Source organism: Vanessa cardui, chromosome 2 (assembly GCF_905220365.1).
Source record: "Vanessa cardui chromosome 2, ilVanCard2.1, whole genome shotgun sequence".
Lineage (NCBI taxonomy): Eukaryota > Metazoa > Arthropoda > Insecta > Lepidoptera > Nymphalidae > Vanessa > Vanessa cardui.
The window spans coordinates 1,303,653-1,322,886 of NC_061124.1; the positions used below are offsets into that span (position 1 = coordinate 1,303,653).

A 19,234-nucleotide genomic window follows, 5' to 3' on the forward strand; every position below is an offset into this window, starting at 1 on the left:
AAATCGTTTTAGTGGTTTTTCCTTAACTTTCGCATTTAAAATAATAGTATTCATATTAAAATTATAAGCAGAGACATTTTTTACCTAGTACCGATAACATTAAAGATCAAACAAAATATTAAAATATTTATCGAATCATTTCAGAATGAAAAAATATTTATTATTATTTTAAGCTGGCAACATCTTTATGTTACAAAACGAAATAAAAGTTGTCAATTTCAATTTTCATTCAAGTTCGAATCTTAGAATTCTCAGTCTCATTCCTCACGAAATCGAATGGTTATCGTGATCGTGTAATCTCTAATCTGTGTTCTTTACTTCTTTTGTAGTTTTCTTTCAAGAGCGTATTGTTGTCAAATTTTCATTGATCTACAAAATCAAAACGCATCAAAAGAATCGCCGTTGACAGACGAATTGAATGTGAAATAATCTAATGTTTTTATAGATCAGGTTACACAGCGAACAACATAAATTTTATATGAAAACCTTGGAACAATGGCATAAAAGAAATAAGATTGTGAGTTATAAGAAGTGTTGAGTGTTGTTATTGTTCGTGATGTCATGACTACGGTAAGTTTATCATTTATTTCAATGGTTATTATGAATGGTGGGGTCATTGTTCTCGATAAACCGTCAGAGATCACCAATTGATTTCATTAAAATGTAACTGTTACAGCGGCTGCACGGCACATAAGTCGTGTAGTAATACGTGGAATTTTGCCAAATCGGTCATCAGTGGCATAACTAATATTTTAATTCTTTGAACATTAATTATTCGGTGCAGCTGTTCATAAACAATGTCTATTTTTTTAAATAAAATCATATATTACAATACTTGTCAAATTCATTCAATATTTATTTATTATTCTTATTGAGAAATAGGTACATCACTTATGACAACTATACATGATACAGCCTCTGAAAATGATTTAGATTTAGTGAATTTATATTGAAAATGAAGTATTAAGTTTATTTATTTACTAAGTACTCTTCAAATGTAGTGCATGTCAAACGATTTTGTAAATGTACACAATTCATCCTTTCTAAACTATAGTCTATACAATAGAGAATGAACTCTTTCATTTGATATGTGGGCTGTTTTTAAAGTTACAATTTTGAACATGAATCATCAATGATAATAATTAGTGTACTCATTCTAACAAAGAAACTCTTCTAGTGTTCAGTTGAAAGATTTCACTGTAGCAAAGGGTCCAACAAACTTTCTGGAGTATATTGCTATTATATTATTTGCTGATGTTATTCTTTATGACATGAGAACAATTGAGAGGGTATTATTTTGTTTTTTTATTATAAAATATTTATAAAAGCTTGAGTAGCTTTACTTACAATTTAGCCATCTGATGGCAAGGTTAATCAATATAGACTTTATATAAGTAGGCTTTTACAATCACTTTTTCATTTATGAAACTACATTAAAAGCTACCACTGATTCAGAATGTAGATTCTATCTAACAGAAATTGGCAAGGCACTCAGTTGTTACTCTTTAACAATGTTTAAATACTAAGTTTAGTAAATTTATACATGTATCCTACCTGAAAGTAAATAAGTATTATCTCCACAATTTATTTTTTGTCTATTTAATCTTGTGTTGAATATTACACTTTATTTTTTAATGTTTTTCACAAATGATTTGAATATTTGATGAATCAACATTAAAAATATCATCTTATGTACAGTCAGAGTAAAAAAAACTTTTTCAGTTTTTAAATGAATTCCTTTGTCAAGTCTTAAGCTCATAGAACCTGTTGAATCTAAACATCAAATAATTGCGACGCAATATGTCATTCTGAGTTCATGAAAATATATCTTAAGGTGATGAATGTTTTCTTATCCCGACCATACATGCAATGATAATCACCAATTCTACCAAAGTGATTTGTGAAGTTATTGCAAATATATATGTATAACATGGTTGTAATTATGTTGTCATGCAACTGTGAGAATTACTTCTATGCTAAAAAAATTGCTCCAACCTTGGAAACTGAGACTTTATGTATCAGTGCTTGTAGTTATCTCACTGGCTTACTCATCCGTCAAACTGGACCACAATATGCTATCCCTACCCAGACAGGCTGGCACCAGACAGGCAGTTTACCATCAAGTAAAATAAGTTTCTCATACTATATACCATTTTAAGTCAAGAAAATAAAATCATAGCTTAGTAGGTGTTTTAATGCTGTTTTCTCTCTTTCTATCCTTATTGATTTGATATTTGAAAGTGAAAAATATATCAAATAGAAGTGAACTAATTGAAACATTTTGGAGATTGGTAGTCAGATTTAAAAAAGTAGTCATCTTTGTTGAAGTTACAGCTTGTTTAATACCATATTTCATTTAAATTTATTTAGTGATTTGACTGTGTGTTAGAAAGAGAGACATATAAAATATTAGTTTAGATAGACAACTCCAAATTGTTTAGAAGAAGCCTCGAAATTACATTATTACTTGTGGTAAGTTACTTGAGTCATTAGTTATTCTGGTCCACTAAATCATAAATCCGTTTTAATAATCTAATTATAACCGTCATTGAGTATAATTTTGTTAAACTTGGTGAACATCCTGACAACTATATTACATTAAAAATGCCTAATGTTTTATCCACTTGAGGCTCTCCCTTGTTCAATTTTCATTCAGACAATCATCATTCACATGAGGCATTAAGTCAAATTAAATATTTTCTATTTACGAACTTAGCTGCTCCACTATTAAACAAAATATTCTGAGTTTTTCTTTTTCTCCACTGGCTCATAATTGCAGAGTAATTAATTGTAACATGGGTGGGCAGTGATTCATTAAAAATGCTAGTTACATCACCAATTAGGCTTAATTTGGGCGCCCATTTCCTATCGCCTATAAACAATAGTCAGCTCTTATGGTTTATACTTGATGACATATCTTGTCTTGGTGGTTGTAAATATTATTTTAAAAGTTTGATGCTACTATAACATAATTTCGAGTCCAATGACGGATAGAACGTTAGCGCCGTTCTTGGGTAGCATATGTATGCCGCACTATATCGAAATTATGCATAAAGTTCTTATACACCATTTTTAAACAAATAGATTAACTCATTCATGTCATAAAATATATTATAATTTTTGAGTTGTTCATGGTTAATTAAATAACAGCAGATATTTGGGGATTATATAAATCGAACCTTAATTACATTTAAGAACAGTTGTAAAACAGTATTTTAAAAAATCCTAGTAAAATATAATTTCAAACGAGCTGTGCCCGCGACCTTGTACGCGTTTGAATTTAACAAAAAAAAATGTTGTAGCCTAAGTTAATCGCTATTATATCAGTTATCCCCCAGTGAAAATCCCGTCAAAATCGATCCAGCCGTTTCAGAGATTACCCCCCCAATAAACAGACAGACAGAAAAAAATTGTTAATAATGTTTATTTTGGTATGTACCGTGTAGACATACATATATTTAGAAAAAAAACCTATTTTAATATTACAAACAGACACTTCAATTTTATTATATGTATAGATGTAATGTTACATTAGATGTGGAATACATGTATAAATTTTAAACATATATGGGAATGGATAGTTGGCAACGGTGGTCCCAAAGCTTCTTCAGGGCCGGACGACAGTATTTTTCGAGGCCACTTGGGTCCTTGCCATATTGGCGCCATTATTAGGACCTTGACCTGTGCACTCATGTATGTTTAAACCTTTTCAACCCCGGTCGCGCAACCCTATTTTAAAAGACTACCACATTATATTTGAAGCCGTACCTTTCCCTCTACCGCGATGCTGCCTCTATTACAGATATTGCTATCGCCGGTTCTTTTCAGTTTTAAGGTGTTTTATTATTATTCCGAACTGGGAGTAGTATTTTGAGAATCGATAAGAAAGCTTAATGCTTCTATGTTTAATAATTACAATAAAATTATATGATTTAAAAAAACAAACAAAATATTTCAAATTTTGTATGCTCTGTGAATTAGCGCCGAGAGTCCCTAGTGTAAATACAGCACCGGGCATAGCTTTATGAATTTCCACTGATGACATCCGCAACCTACAACAAATATTTGTACATTCTTCAAGAAATACAAACAACAACACGAACACACACGATATGAATGTTTCACAATTCTTTATCATTCCGGAATACATGTAAAATACAGAGAAAAATCGCCGTAAATTACTTGTACAGTTTATAACTCGTTCTCAAGCGTTTAGTAGTTACATTAACAGATTATTATAACTATTTTGTATTCAATTTATTTTTCAGTTTAGAAAAGTTTCTCCTTTTTTTAACGTATAAATTGCGTGTATATTCGAAAATAATCTGTATTTAAAAATATTGTTTAATCTGTATTCTAAATAAAATTGCAATTTTTCTAACAACGATATTATATGTTTTAATATATTATTTTGTTTGTTACAGGTGTTTCCAAAGTGGATAAAGCATATTTCAGTAGAGTCGTGTAAGTTACGCTACAGGGAGCTTAAACCGATTATCCTGATCAAGCCCAGCCTTTGTAACAGCATTAATTACAAATAGTGCGCGCTTTTCAAACAATACGCTCATCGTAACAGTGTTAAAGACATGTATCGCTAATCGAGACTGTAAGTGCTATATGATGAATTTTAAATTGGTGGATATGTTGGTGTTATGATGTAAGTGACGATGTCGAAGGTGCTATCAGCTCTCGGTGGGGCTTTGCCCGACGAGAGGCCGCTGCTTTCGCTGCAGATCGTGGATAGTTTGGCCAAGTGCCCCGCTGGCTATTGGCCCGTCAGCCGCACATACGACGAGGACGCCGATGCGGGTCTGCTGCGTCAATCCGGTCTTTTTGGCAAGAAACCGAGCCACTACATCTGCTTGTCAAAGTCTGAGGGTGAGTTGTCTATGATTATTTGATTTATTACATAATAAAGACAATGTAATAACGATTGACGTATTTCCTCGTCTCCTATGGCCGTCGGTCTGTCTGAACAAGATAAACTTAAAAACAGCCGGTCGTATTTTGATACGGTTTGCACCAATGGACAGAGTGATTTATGCGTGCATAATTTATTAATGGTTTGTGTGCTCAGATAGTCATATAATAACAGGGCACATATTTGTTGGAAATATTGGGCAAAAATGCCGACTACGAGCTTTTCTGGCTTAATGACTTGTGTCGCTTGAAATCAGTTGAGTTATATTTAGGTATAGATAAATTAGCATTCATACAGCCTCTTAATAAACCCATGAGAAACCGGAGCCCGGGGATAGTATGGCAATATGGCAAAAAGGGTTTTAATTCCTTATATGTACTCAGTTTTATGCACTTTTATCGTTTATAGAAACATATTCCCGACATTATTTATCTTACAAACATGTGCAACACAATGTACGAGATAAATGCGTGTGCGCAGTATACGCGTCGTTCGGCCATCATAATAGATATGTTGAAACCCTTTTCATTCCTGCCGACCTAAATTTTTATCAGTCACTGAAATAAACTTTCGTTTAAATCTTGTGAATGTAGTAATCGTGTTGGAATACTATGTGTTTTATTGAGATTATGTCGTAAAAACTACTTGCTCATTCTATTTAGCTCAATATAAATAGCTTGTTTTATTACAGCTTAAAGTCTCAAGATAAGTAAGCTATACACTTAAGTATGTTACATGTTCTTTGAGATTACTGGTGTCGTATATAAATATTGATTAAATATTCTTATTACTTGGATTTAGGTTTCAACTTTCAGCCCTTAGGTACAACTCGCTTATTAGATATTCTATCGCCAAAATATATCAGTATTGTTGTGTTCCGGTTTGAAGGGTGAGTGAGCCAGTAACTACATGTACAAGGGACATAATGTCTTGGTCCCCATGTTTGGTGGAGTTAATGGCGTTATTAATGGTGGTTCGTTTTTTTATGGCGTTGAAAACTTACCTTTAGGTGACCCACTTGCTGACCTATATAGTATTCTGAATGTAATTTTAACTATTTATATTTAGTTATTAAACTAACTCGAACCGGTCTTCGTATTCGTTTCGTATCGCTCTAGTGATCAAGGTTGAAATATAATAACAAGTGCACAAAGATCGTGCAGACGATCAATAGCCGACGGGAAATCTTTATTGTAGGGCTCATATCCGTTAATGCTAAGTCGACAGGGATTTATTATTAACTATACATATATAACCTACAAGTAAAATTTGCCTTTAACAAAAGTATATCTATATTTGAATGAATATAATATAAACCGCAAACAGTAATGGTCGAATTGTATATTCCATTATTTATTTATAATACAAAATTAATAAAACCTTTTTTAATATAATTGGATTGTATTTGGTTACCATCGCCCCGAAGTCACATTGGCACTACACGAATTATTATAACTAACCTAAATTTAGCAATATGCAATATCTCCAGTGCCTCTAGTTAAGCTTAGATACAGCGCAATAAAACTTTCCTGACATAAATTGATTAAATATAACCGACCGCACGCGATAGGGTTTTTTTTAATTAATCGTAGTTATTGATTGCTGTCGATAACGGTTTTGTTCAATTATTTGGTGAAAATTATGAGAATACTTACACTGACTTTTCAACAGTTCAATATTAGTCAGCGGAGTTTTATGTAAATCGGATATCAATTTTAGTTTGATTAACGATTGAATTATTGGCCGGTATTTTCTTGTATAATCTGCTTTACTATCTCTCCTTGATTAAGTTTATTTTGAATGATTTCGTTTGTTATTAATATTTAATATGACGTTGCCTCGTGACAGCGTGTTAATTGGTATTCAAATATATACATATTGGTTGTTGTGCAGTAATAGGGAAATCCGAGCTATTAAATTGATAAGAATGTGACTTTAAGGTGACTCATGCCGACGTAAATTATTACTTGGCGGAAATATTTTTAAATATAGGATCCATCCATAAGGAGCATTCATCGATAAATAGTGAACTTTAAAATGGTTGTCATATTATGCCTGTACAAACGTAATAAATTTGATATTAGTTGATTAATGTTACCGCTATTTAAAGTATCGTCAAGTATCAGCTCATTAAATAACTTCAATAGCACTCAAAGTTATTTAGTATATCTATTTTGAATATTGATTGTCTGTTACTTGGTAGATACTTACATTCTCCTTAATTCGTATCTCATATTTCGTTATAATCTTATTAGCATTTTGACATTTGGTTTCTTTAATGAAACTGTAGTAACTTTTGTAATTATTCCCCTTGAACGACTATAGTAAGTTGTCGCTCTGCGTAGCTGAAGCTATGTGGAAACCGGGTGTCATGGTTTGGACATACTATGAGATGAAGACCATTTTGCAATGAAGGTCTTGAGCATAGATGTAGATGGATGTAGAGGTAGAGGACGACCAAAGAAACGATTAATGGATTATGTGAAAGAAAATATGGTTAGAAAGAATGTTACATGCGAATTGTCGTCAGAGAAGTATGGAAGGAGAAGATATGCTGCGTCGACGCCATATAAAATTGGGATAAGGGCAGAGTAGTTGGGTAGTTAGCTGTCTCTAATGGTAACGTCAGAGATATGCTTTGGTGTTAGTGTTGCCCAAATTCAGTCTTGGTCTTGCGGTCTTGGTCTTGTTCTTGCGTTTTTGCAAGACCAAGACCAAGAACAAGACCGCATATTTTTGCAAGACCAAGACCAAGACTGACCGTGCAAGACTTGAGCAAGAACAAGACATAGCCTGCAAGACTCTTGCGTCTTGCAGCTAGGACTTAGCGCTATTTCACGGAGTAGTTAGGTGTAACAGTTCGGTGTATAGGTACGCTTAGGAATTCTATGAGACGCAAAAAACTGTATCAAAGAATATGAAAAACTGGACCTATGCGCATTACGACGAATACAATAAACATACCTACATAGCGAATAAAAAAATATCCATTAAAATCAAACTGAGTGCATGCATAGTTATGTTTTAATCATCGGCACTTTGATAATGCGGCATCAAAGGTTTTGTACTTACTTCTCAAAGAAATTTGACGTTTTTCGGAAGTACATGGTTATGATACACGCGCCTGCGGCTTATTTGAAATTATATACAACAATCGTTGCCGCCGCGCCGAAATCACAACATTTGACACTATTTTATAGCCGCCACAGGGCGTAGGTATACTCATGCAAAATAATTTCGAATTTTAAGAGTACCTACAGGTGTTCCAAAGAATAAATAAGTTTTAGAGTGCTTAGAATGAAAATGAATACATTATAATGATTCAACAACAACAGCCTGTAAATTCCCACTGCTGGGCTAAGGCCTCCTCTCCCTTTGAGGAGAAGGTTTGGAACATATTCCACCACGCTGTTCCAATGCGGGTTGGTGGAATACACATGTGGCAGAATTTCTATGAAATTTGTCACATGCAGGTTTCCTCACGATGTTTTCCTTCACCGCTGAGCACGAGATGAATTATAAAGACAAAATAAGCACATGAAACAGCAGTGCTTGCCTGGGTTTGAACCCGCAATCATCGGTTAAGATGCACGTGTTCTAACCACTGGGCCTATCTCGACTTATAATGATCACGCAAGTATTATTATGATTACGATAAAATGGTTAGGGAAGGTAGAATATGTCATAATAATTTATTCTAGTAAGTATATATTATAATATTGATTATATTGTTTTAAAATAATTACTTAGGTACTATTATTATACATTCAGTCATTATATTTCTTAAGTTTTTAAACGACGTATAGGTCAGTTGATTTTTCAAATTTCTTATCAAATCTTCAGTAATTTATTAATCTGCTTGATCTTTACTATGGCTATGTTAATTCAAGCTCACAGTGTTCCAATTCTAATACGTTTTTCTAAGATTTAAAATAAACTTTAATAAATAGTAATAGACTAATAGATAATTGCAAGACTTGCAAGACTCTTGCTGCAAGACCAAGACCAAGACTGGGAGTGCAAGACCAAGACCAAGACCAAGACCAGGTGTATTGGCGCAAGACCAAGACCAAGACTGGCTAAGTCTCGTCTTGTTCTTGCATTTGGGCAACACTAGTGGAGATGCAGTTTAATACTTCAGTCGGAAGTAAATATGCATCAAATATACTTTAACGCTCGTTATCTCGCATAAGTGGGAGCTCGTGAGTTGACACGACCCCAGCGCGGTGAGATAAGTTCCGTCATCGTAATGACGTCCTCTTTAGTTGGTACGTCTGTCACTATTGACGCGAGTTAAGGAGGGACGAAGCGAAGTTTATATCATTAACCGTATGCTTATAGTCCGTTCCGATGGCCGGAGGCGTACAAACAAATAAAACCCTTTGACCTTGAATTACAGCGACGTGATTGGTTGAGACTTAATTTATTATAGTATTCATTATGAATTCGTGAAAAGTGACGTTTTGTATTGCGAATTTGTTATCGGTAGTTTGGAAGAAAATTTAAAGATATTAATAGATAAGTTGAATATTTGAATATTGAAGATAAAATCTGTTTACAGTGCGTAATGTAATAGGGCTACTAGCAAATCCTATTGAATGTTTTAAGATTTTTAAGGTTTGTTTATATTTTCTCCTCTTGCCACTGAAACAGACTATGTAACTTTTTACTGATCCTTCGTCTGAACGAGACTAATCAAATTAAGTGTCTTTATTAATATAGTTAAGTGTCCGTCTCTTCCATTATGTGCATGCTTATAATGCTATAGAGAGACGCTTCGCCGACGACAAAGGACTTTTCTTCACTAAAGAGTCTACGTTACGTAAGCCCTAGGAACAATTATCTTGTCAATCGATAAGCATTCAATGACGGTTATTACTCTGTTAAGCAGTTCTCGTGATCCATTTTTTTTTTTTACATAACAGAACAGAAATGAAACTTAGGGAAATTATGTTATAGTATAAATAAGGCTCAAATGTTATATAATAATGAATATACTTTCGACCTTTCGATTAAGTAAATTGATCTATAATATTGAGCTAGTTTTTCTTAAGACATTTTCAAAGAGGTTTCATTACACTTGAATAAATTATACGTATTAGTTTAAATCGCCATTGTATACATATTTTGAGTATCACTCCTGGTATAAAGTGTCAAATTAATATCCATTACACTTAGGGTATTTTCCCCCATGTAATCTAATATTGGAGTTTTTTTAACGTGTTTACTCAACGGTTGTCTGGCTTAAAGGAATTTAAATTATTTTGACGAATAAATCGGTATTATTAGTTTAAAACTGAATCGTACATTTTTATTATATCGTAAAACTATAATGACAAGACGTATTATCTTTTTTTCTCCATGTCTTTAAACGTGAGTAATAAAAGGACACACATTGCATTTCACTTCAACTCCAAAGGCCTCCTCTTAAGGATAAGCTATCATAAAATCAGTACGAGAACAGGAAAAGTATGGTGAATTTGGTTTCCTTCAATTTCATAAATATATCATTTTATATAAACAAAAATAAGGCGAACCAAAGGCTGGATTTAAACTTGATGTCATATCATTGACGAGACTCATCCATTGAGCCAATAATATTCTATTCTATGGATTCAGCTTAATTTTTAGATTATCTGAATCTATAGGTTATATTACAGGTTGCCTTCAATTACAAATCAAAGTCTTCTTCTATCGAATAATCATAATCATTGTTGTTGTTTATATTTAAATGAAAGTACGAAAGGTATTGAACGTATCGAGAAGGACAAACAGTGTAAGACTCTATAAAATTATAATATCGAATATCAACAATTCTACTAATTCCAATGAATAGAAGTATTGTCTTCATCAGTAGTCGCGTTGTACCGCCGTGTAGTGCGTTTTCATAGTCTTTGAACTCCTCTCACTAATAGCACCGTTAATAATGAAAGTGAATGACGCAATAAAAGGCGGGAATGCTTTCATTAAGGAGCCGAAGGTTGAACGACTCCGGTTTAGATGACCGGTTGAATTGACCTTATTTTTTATCACAACGCTCACAAAATTAGAAAAAGGTTTTCTGTACTCGTTCATTATTTATTTTTTACTATATATAGTTGTTATTAGATTGAAATGTTTGCTTTGATAGAAATGTCGGACTATTTCATTCGAAGGCAGAATTACAGATAAGACCACATACGAAATATATTTAGTGTAATTTCAGTAGGTCGGGATGGCCAAAATAATATTATCGTTTTACAATGATGCTCCAATCTCTCTATCTTTTGTTACCATCCCACGCTATCGTCCTTGTTTTCTAATGACAGCTCAATCATATTTAAAATAAGAGTTAAGTGTTATATGCCTGTAATAAATGATATGCCATGTAAAATAATATTAATTACAGTTTTACGAATTATTGATCAATTAAATACAATAATAATTGTATATAATAATTAGATATATAATAAAGTAAATTCACTAGCCCCTGCTATATTCATAATATGCAATAATAATGTGATATAAATTATGATATAGAATCAAATGTCATAACACCGTATTGAAGGCTAAGGTTACTCTGTAACATTCGCGAAAATGAAATGAGAAACAAAAAATGCACCTAATATACGAGATAGCTACATCTTATTAAACGTTGCTATTTAAATTTATTAAGGTAAAATAATAATTGTTATCATTGATGACAACTCGATGTATCGAAATTCAAAGAAAATAGTTCTAGATAAGAATTATCGTTAACAAAAATTCGTTTCGTGACCTCATTGACGTGTGCTTTTTACGCGTTATGTCCACAAATGAAATGCCTTTATTCAATTAGAATAATTACACTTACTAATTGATTGTCAATATAAACACTACCTCATCGGAAAAAATACAATGACCTGAGAAGAACCTCTGCTAGATTACTACTAGGATTTTTGACAATTTGTGATTGTTTACATATGTGCTATCAACAATGAACTTATTGTATAAAGACATTTTTTTTTATTTGGCAACACACGCATTTTTATAAATTGTGGAATCCTGACGTAAAACCTTTTTTATATGATTCTAACAAATAATTACTGAGTTTACTGAATATGGAGTTTTCTTACAATATCATCAATATGTTTCCGTACATATCATTGCAGAGTATACGTATAAGAACAGTTAATATCTTGATTTCTTAAAATTTGTTCACTTAGGCAGAAATTACAAGTTTAGATAATATACATCGTGAAATTTGTATAATTAATATTTAATGTATGGAGATCCCCGATAATGTTAAACTAGATAACTCAAATAGGCACCATTATTTTGTTATGCAACGACTCGCATGTTTGCAATGTTATAAGTGCGTCCATGTTTTATGTAATTACGATGATGAGAAGTTGTTATTAACTCGGGCGATGTGAACTTGTTTAATGCAATCTGATATACTCGTATGTAATAATTACATTCAGCGAATACTGTATGACAAATTACAATATGTATAAATAATCTAAAAGTAAATAACTATTTACATATATTACCCATTAGGTAACCCTACTAAGCAAAAGCTCTGGTAAATACAATTGACAGTAAAATAAACCTTATGTACAAATTACTAATCATTGCATAGTATAAAACAAAGTCGCTTACCGCTATCTGTCCCTATGTATGCTTAAGTCTTTAAAATTACACAACGGATTTTGATGCGGGTTTCTCCATTAAATAGATTGAATCAAGAGGAAGGTTTATATGTATAATACATGCACAATATTACAGTATAGTACCAGGGGCGAAGCGGTTTGTATTTTCTAATCACAGAAAAACTGGGAATGTTGTATGCAAGACAGTCTGTATCAGCATTGCATCCGTGCGAAGCCGGGGCGGGTCGCTAGTATATGTATATGAGTAATTTTTAAAAAATAGTGTCATTGAAGTCCGGCTTCTGAGAGTTGCGTCAGTAGATCGTGACTAGTGGTGACGCTACAAAAAAACCAGTTGACATAAAATTGATAGATGTATGAATTTGAAAAAATGTGTTATTTTTTTTTTTTTATTAAAATTTGAATTCAATTAAGTGTAATACCGTTTTTTTGCAAATTTGTTAATTATTAGCACACATTCTGTATTGAAATGCTGGTCTTTAGTCGTTTGACACATACGTCATTTATATAGCACTAGCTGAGCAAAAAATATTATTGTAGCCTAAGTTACTCCTTATTATATCACTTGCCAGTGAAAGTCCCGTCAAAATCGGTCCAGAGATTAGTCGGAACAAATAGATAGACAGACAGACCGAAAAAAATTGTAAAAAAAGTTATTTTGGTGTGTATGTACCGTGTACATATACATATGCATTGAGTAAAATTGGAGTGTCTGTTTGTAATATTAAAACTATTTTAATATTAATACTCAAATTTTATTATATGTATAGATTTCCCGGCTAAACACAGTTAAGCGATGTATTAAGCTTTATGACTATGTAAACCTGTCTCGGATATTGGTATTGCAGCGGGATATGCCGCTTGTTAAGATTGTACTTTCCTTTACAGACATTGTGTCAAGAACAAGTGGAAGACGCATTGTGATGTAAAAATTGTTTGAAGTCTAATGGATGGAATTAACCGAAATGGATATACACACTGTTACCAGTAAACGTTGATTAAAATGATGATATGTTTGCCAGGAGTGCCGGGGTACGTGATGGACGGTGTCCTGGTGCTGGGCGAGCGGGAGGCCATCCCAGCGGGCTACAGCGTGGCGGGGCGCGCGGGCAAGCGGCGGCTGTGCACGCACGTGTCGAGGCAGGCGCCGGCCGCGACGCCGCTCGTTACCGACGTCATCGTCTGCTCCAAGATGCGAGCCGCGCCGCAGGGGTTCTTGCTGGCTGGGTGAGTTCAGAGGTTGACAACTCTTAAAGAATAATAAAAAGTAAAGACAAATATTTTTTGAGTCTCGTAAAATAACAATAGGAAACATCTTACAAAACTATTTTATTATCAGCAAAATTGCCTGCATTAAACTTTCTACTTTTTTCATAAAGTTTTCGTTAGTGAATGTAATTCATAGTTTATGTGTTTTTTCTAGTGAGATTAACGGCAAGGTGGTGTGTTACAAAGTAAGCGGCGGCAGCTTAGAGACGTCGCCCACGCACCAGCCCAACGACTACGAGAACGTGGTCACCAATCTCACGCCCGAAGCGGCCAGGAGGTTAGTACAAACTGGTTGTTAACTACTACATCGAGTCTTATTCATAAGTATTGAGATTAAGGTCTTAAGTACTACTTGAAATCTCGAGTCTCGACTCTTAGAGTACACACTACTGAATGAGTCATTAATTCCTCGAAAGATAAGACGATAACAAATATGTATAATCTTGGTGATAGGGCTTTGTACGCACTCTTACAAACATTCTACCGCCAAACAACATCATATATATTAGGATCATACACCTTCGTTGATATGGCTGGTGTCCCAATGATTATGTAAAAAAATAATTCGGCAGGATTTTATGGTCAATGGTCAATATATACCATCAAATGGCCCATTTGCTCGTCTACGTATCTAAGTCTTAAAGAAGAAAAAGTGTAAAAAGAATAATAGTCTAGACTCTAGACTAAGTTTTATTGTATTAGTCATTTTTGTACTTGAAAAAAGGTTTTTAATTAATATACCCATTACTATACCGCTTACTCCTTTAAAACCACTTGAATTTTGCTTCTAAAGTAAAGATAACAACTTCGCCGACGTTGAAAACGCTGTTTTATTGCGAATCCAAAATTATTATCATAGGCTCTTCAAGACCTTAATCAATGGTATTACTTCAATTGAATGTCAACATTGTTTAAAGTCATTGCTGCTCCTGTACTTAAAATAGGCTACAGAGAATTTTATTTTTTACTTGCGTTTGAACTAAACTAAAATGTTATATATAATACTAAAATAAAAGCAATCTACGTTACTCTTTATTACATCAGCTATCTGTTATTGAGTCTCTTCATAATCCCGTCAAACAGACAGACAGACAAATTTATTAATATGCATAGATTGTCTTTGTAGATTTGTACGAGTGTACTTCAATAATTTAGATATGTGTCGAATCCATCGGCTTTCCATGAATTTAAATATTGTCTACACTTAGCACACACAAACACAGGCTTACATTCAAACACACAATCATGCAATATTACATGCAGTAAAAATCTGTATATAACAATATCAATCAAAGAAATCCGCTCTAGTCCCTACCTTGTTTTTACTATCTATTGTACACTTTGGTGTACAATTGTTTATAAGCTAATATTAGCATCTTAATTTTTTTTAAATAGCACGGCTTCAAATCCACACTACTTGTTAAACGTCATACCATAATATTATAACTTAATTAAACATTTGATTGGATGTTGGGCAAATGACATATAAAAAACTTCTTAATATTACATAAAACTGTGATTTTTATACTATGTTCTGTTAACAACCGCGACTAGTTTTTAAGCTCTGTAAACATATTATTTGGTCTAAGAGGAGTCGCAGGATACTATGCATTAGCAAAAGGAAATACTATCCAGAAAGCTACTTCACGAGGACAAAAAGCCCCATTTGATTCTTTGTATTTGTGATTGAGTTGAAATAGAATTGCTCTGACACAAAAGCAGTAGATTTAGCGCGGCTCGCACAAACAGATCAGTTGAAACTGAAAGAAAATCTCCTAAGATTATTAGTAATATGGTGATCTCTCAAGGATCTATTTTTGATCCATGTATTTTCCTTGTTTATATAAATGACTTTTTATCTGACAAACTTCTGATAGTATTGATTTGAGATGATGAACATTTTCTAATTGTTAATATAAAGGGCGTTAAACGATGTGTGTGAACAATGTTCTTTTTGAATTATTATTAATAGATTATGTTGTACAATTACAAAAGATATTTAAACTGAAAATTTATAAACTGTTTTCTAAGGGCAGAACCATTAAAGATAAACAAAACTATAAATTAACATACCCTTAGATGAGTTACTAAAAGTTGTCCATATTATATATAACAAAATCCTTGCTTAATAATGAAACACTCAATAACTTAACTAATAATATTTATTTCAATTATATTTCAAGTTCCATAGCCAATTTGTTTTTTTTTTTTAAAGTGTTAGTAATGTCTGAACACAACATTATTTTGGTGCCATGTCAACACAGGCTCCAAGTTGTTTATAATCTTAACTCCTTGCCATTCCAAAAGGCTCGAGTTGATTTCTAAACGTTGATGAAATTTATTTCGTAATCGTCGTTGTTTTCAGTTCGTTGTACAAACAGTTCAAAATGCGGTGGGCAGGCTGTATGGGGTATACGAGATTATGTATTGATGAGCATGTTTTCTTTGTAGTGTATAGTCCGATCACATTTATACATGTTATAAATATTATGCGTCTCATATACATCCTCATCTAATTATATATAATTATATTTATACATCTTGTAAATATTACATCGAGAATTGATGTTATGTCTTTGTGTTGTAATTGGTTATTATGTATATATTGGTACTAAAAGTGTGAACATTTCTATTGGTGCTGAGAACCACTAATTATAAAGCCTCAACGAACAAGGTGTTCATTTTGAGTTTTAGTCATTGCAATATGTTTGTTAATACAATTACCCCTATACATAATTAATAACGTTAACATAATCTCAATACAAAACAAACCCAGTCCGATAGCATATAATGATGTATAAAATGAATTTAAATATTGTGGCCATTGATTGCTTTAAGTATTTCAATTCATTTGTCATTGAAAGTTGTTAAGTGACAAATCAAAGTGTTTGTAAAATCGTATTTGAACAAAGTATATTTTGATTTTGGATTTTTATGTTTGTATACACTTGAATTGTAACCGCATTTCGGCCGTATGCGCCTTAACCTGATGCTGACTACTCTCGCCATCTTTCCAGATTGCGGCCGGTCCCGGAACGACCCCCGAAGCTGTCCCCCCTCGTATCGGAACTTAACAATCTCAACCTCAAGTCCCCTTCAGGCTACCCGAACATAGAGGAGTTCACTTCCGACCATGACTACGAAGCCCTGAGCCCCTCTTACAACATGAAACCCGCGAGACCGGCGCCTCGGCCGCCGTCGACGAAGTCCCCGATCCCGCACGGCAGCCCGGGACCCACGTCACCCGCGGCGCTTCACAGAAAGAAGGGGCCCGCGCCCTTGCCCAAGGTTCTCAACTACCAGACTCTGGGCGGGTACAACGGCATGGAGGGAGTTCCTTTCGTCCTTAACCCCAAGCTGAGAGGGTTGCCAAGTGATGCCTTGGTGAGTTATACGTATAACTGTTACTATGACAGATATAAAAGCTCAGAATGTTATAGGCAGCCCACTCGATAGAAATTATTTAAAAATTAACTTTTCAAAGCAATAATATTTGCAGACGCAGTTGCCAGTGATCAAGCAGCGTACCAGCTTCGAGCTGGACCGCGACTACTCGTACAACTTCTCTGTGGAGCGCCAGACGTGATCCCGCCCCCCCGCGCGCCCGCTAGACACTCGTTAACAAAACACTATCGCGAAAATTGCATGCACATTTGAGATGACAAGAATATCGATAAAATATAGATAAATCGACATATTATATAATAATCAAGGTGTACAGCGTTGTAGACTTGAATGTGTTACCGACGATAATTGCTCCTTACATAACTCAATATAATTATGACATATAATATTTATCAAGTATTGATTGTAATTAAATCAATATTTATCTAATTAACGTGAGACGAACATAACTAAGCATGAGATTATGTAATTATGACTTCAAATAATAAATCGAAATATTCGATATAGAATTTAACGACTGTAGGAATCACAATTATATTTAGTTTATTAAATAAATTATGATTTTTGTATAAAAATGCCAATTAATATAATATAATAAATGTCGCCGAATGATTGCGTTACATAATAAAATAAGCATTAATTTTCTTAAACGTGTGTTAAAAAGCAATCTTTAACATATCTTAATTAGGATTCAAAGTGTTGTGAACAAGGAGATTGTAGCGAGGCCTTGAAAGCACCGTCTGGTGTTTAAGACTGAAGTAATATTAACGTGGGATCAAGACGATCGAAGAGTGAATTCAGGGACGTTAGATGTATTATAAATGAATTATTTCATGAAATATACGAATAGAAATAACTTTAAGTTATTTGACTGAAGTTTTGTCATTTGGCCAAGGTCGTGCCAAATAGTAAGAAGCTAATATCCAGCTTCCTATTATGCAATACAGATAATAATAAACAGATATTAATACAAACTGAGAATTACTTGTTTCTTATATAAAAAGCATTAGGTTGTTTAACTATAATCTGTACCAAACCCTAACGCACCCAACACCATATATGACCATTAGTATGGCATTCTATATTTGAATTTTCTCTATAGAATAATGTGTAAAGATATAGGCAGATGTGGATTAGTGTAAAGGTGAAAACGATATACAAATTTGTAAATATATCTATGTATTAATTTCGATATATAATATTAGACAAAATGCATAGTCAGATACCCACTGCAGACATATTGATATAAGCACGGCTAGTTGGGTGATACACATTGAATATATCTTTTATTTAAATGTGTGTGTTGTTACAAATATTAATATTAATCTTTGCCTGTTTGTGGCTCATGAATAAGTCCTGATTTCAGAAGTAAATAAAAAATAAGTTTGACCTTAAATTCCTCATTAGAGACCTAAATAATCTGTGGTAAAATTAAATTTGGAATTGTCTTGTATTATAAATAAAGATTAATCGAGAACAGTTATAAGAAATATAGCAGAGCTATTAGCAATTCAAATGGTTTTAATGAAAATCGAAGTTTTATCTGCAATTGGAATAGTATACTACAAGTGTAGTCACAAGCTATACTGCGAAATAGACAATTTTGAAAATGCACAAAAAGCATAAACCGTTTCTAGTGAATATTTATGTATGTTCTAAAAATTCAAAAGCGATTGATTTATGAATATCTTTTAAGCTGTCACTTCCAGTTAGTATGTCAACACTAAAATAGAAAACTATATCATGTGTAATTTATTGTTTTTACAACTGCATACTTTATGGAATACAAATTGTTTAATCATCGCGATTTGTTATTAACTGTAAATGATTTTTTATAATTTCTTTTTGCTGAGTTTAATTTTTTTATTTAAAATATTTTGTATGCTACATTTTTTTAAGGATATTATTATGGGGGATTTATTTTAATGAGATTTACTTCCTAAGTTCGTTTATTTTAATTCATAACGTCGTGCAAATTTTTTGTTGAATTTCAATGTATTAATAACGT

General features: G+C 33.1%; 1 protein-coding gene across 1 annotated transcript; it reads left to right on the plus strand.

Moving 5' to 3' along the window:
* The first annotated feature begins 221 nt into the window (after nucleotides 1–221).
* On the plus strand, nucleotides 222–17,443 carry LOC124537153. The gene is made up of 6 exons (XM_047113872.1): nucleotides 222–570; nucleotides 4,425–4,878; nucleotides 13,575–13,779; nucleotides 13,976–14,098; nucleotides 16,839–17,205; nucleotides 17,321–17,443. Exons 2-6 carry the CDS (start codon nucleotides 4,668–4,670, stop codon nucleotides 17,405–17,407), a joined length of 993 nt encoding a protein of 330 aa, XP_046969828.1. The 5' UTR covers nucleotides 222–570; nucleotides 4,425–4,667; the 3' UTR covers nucleotides 17,408–17,443.
* The last annotated feature ends 1,791 nt before the right edge of the window (nucleotides 17,444–19,234 follow it).

Excerpts from the sequence above, each read along its gene's own strand:
- LOC124537153 (XM_047113872.1), top strand. The coding sequence starts at position 4,668 with ATGTCGAAGGTGCTATCAGCTCTCGGTGGGGCTTTGCCCGACGAGAGG. Across the intron at positions 13,780-13,975 it reads CAGGGGTTCTTGCTGGCTGG|TGAGATTAACGGCAAGGTGG; the intron begins GTGAGTTCAGAG and ends TGTTTTTTCTAG. Across the intron at positions 14,099-16,838 it reads ACGCCCGAAGCGGCCAGGAG|ATTGCGGCCGGTCCCGGAAC; the intron begins GTTAGTACAAAC and ends CCATCTTTCCAG.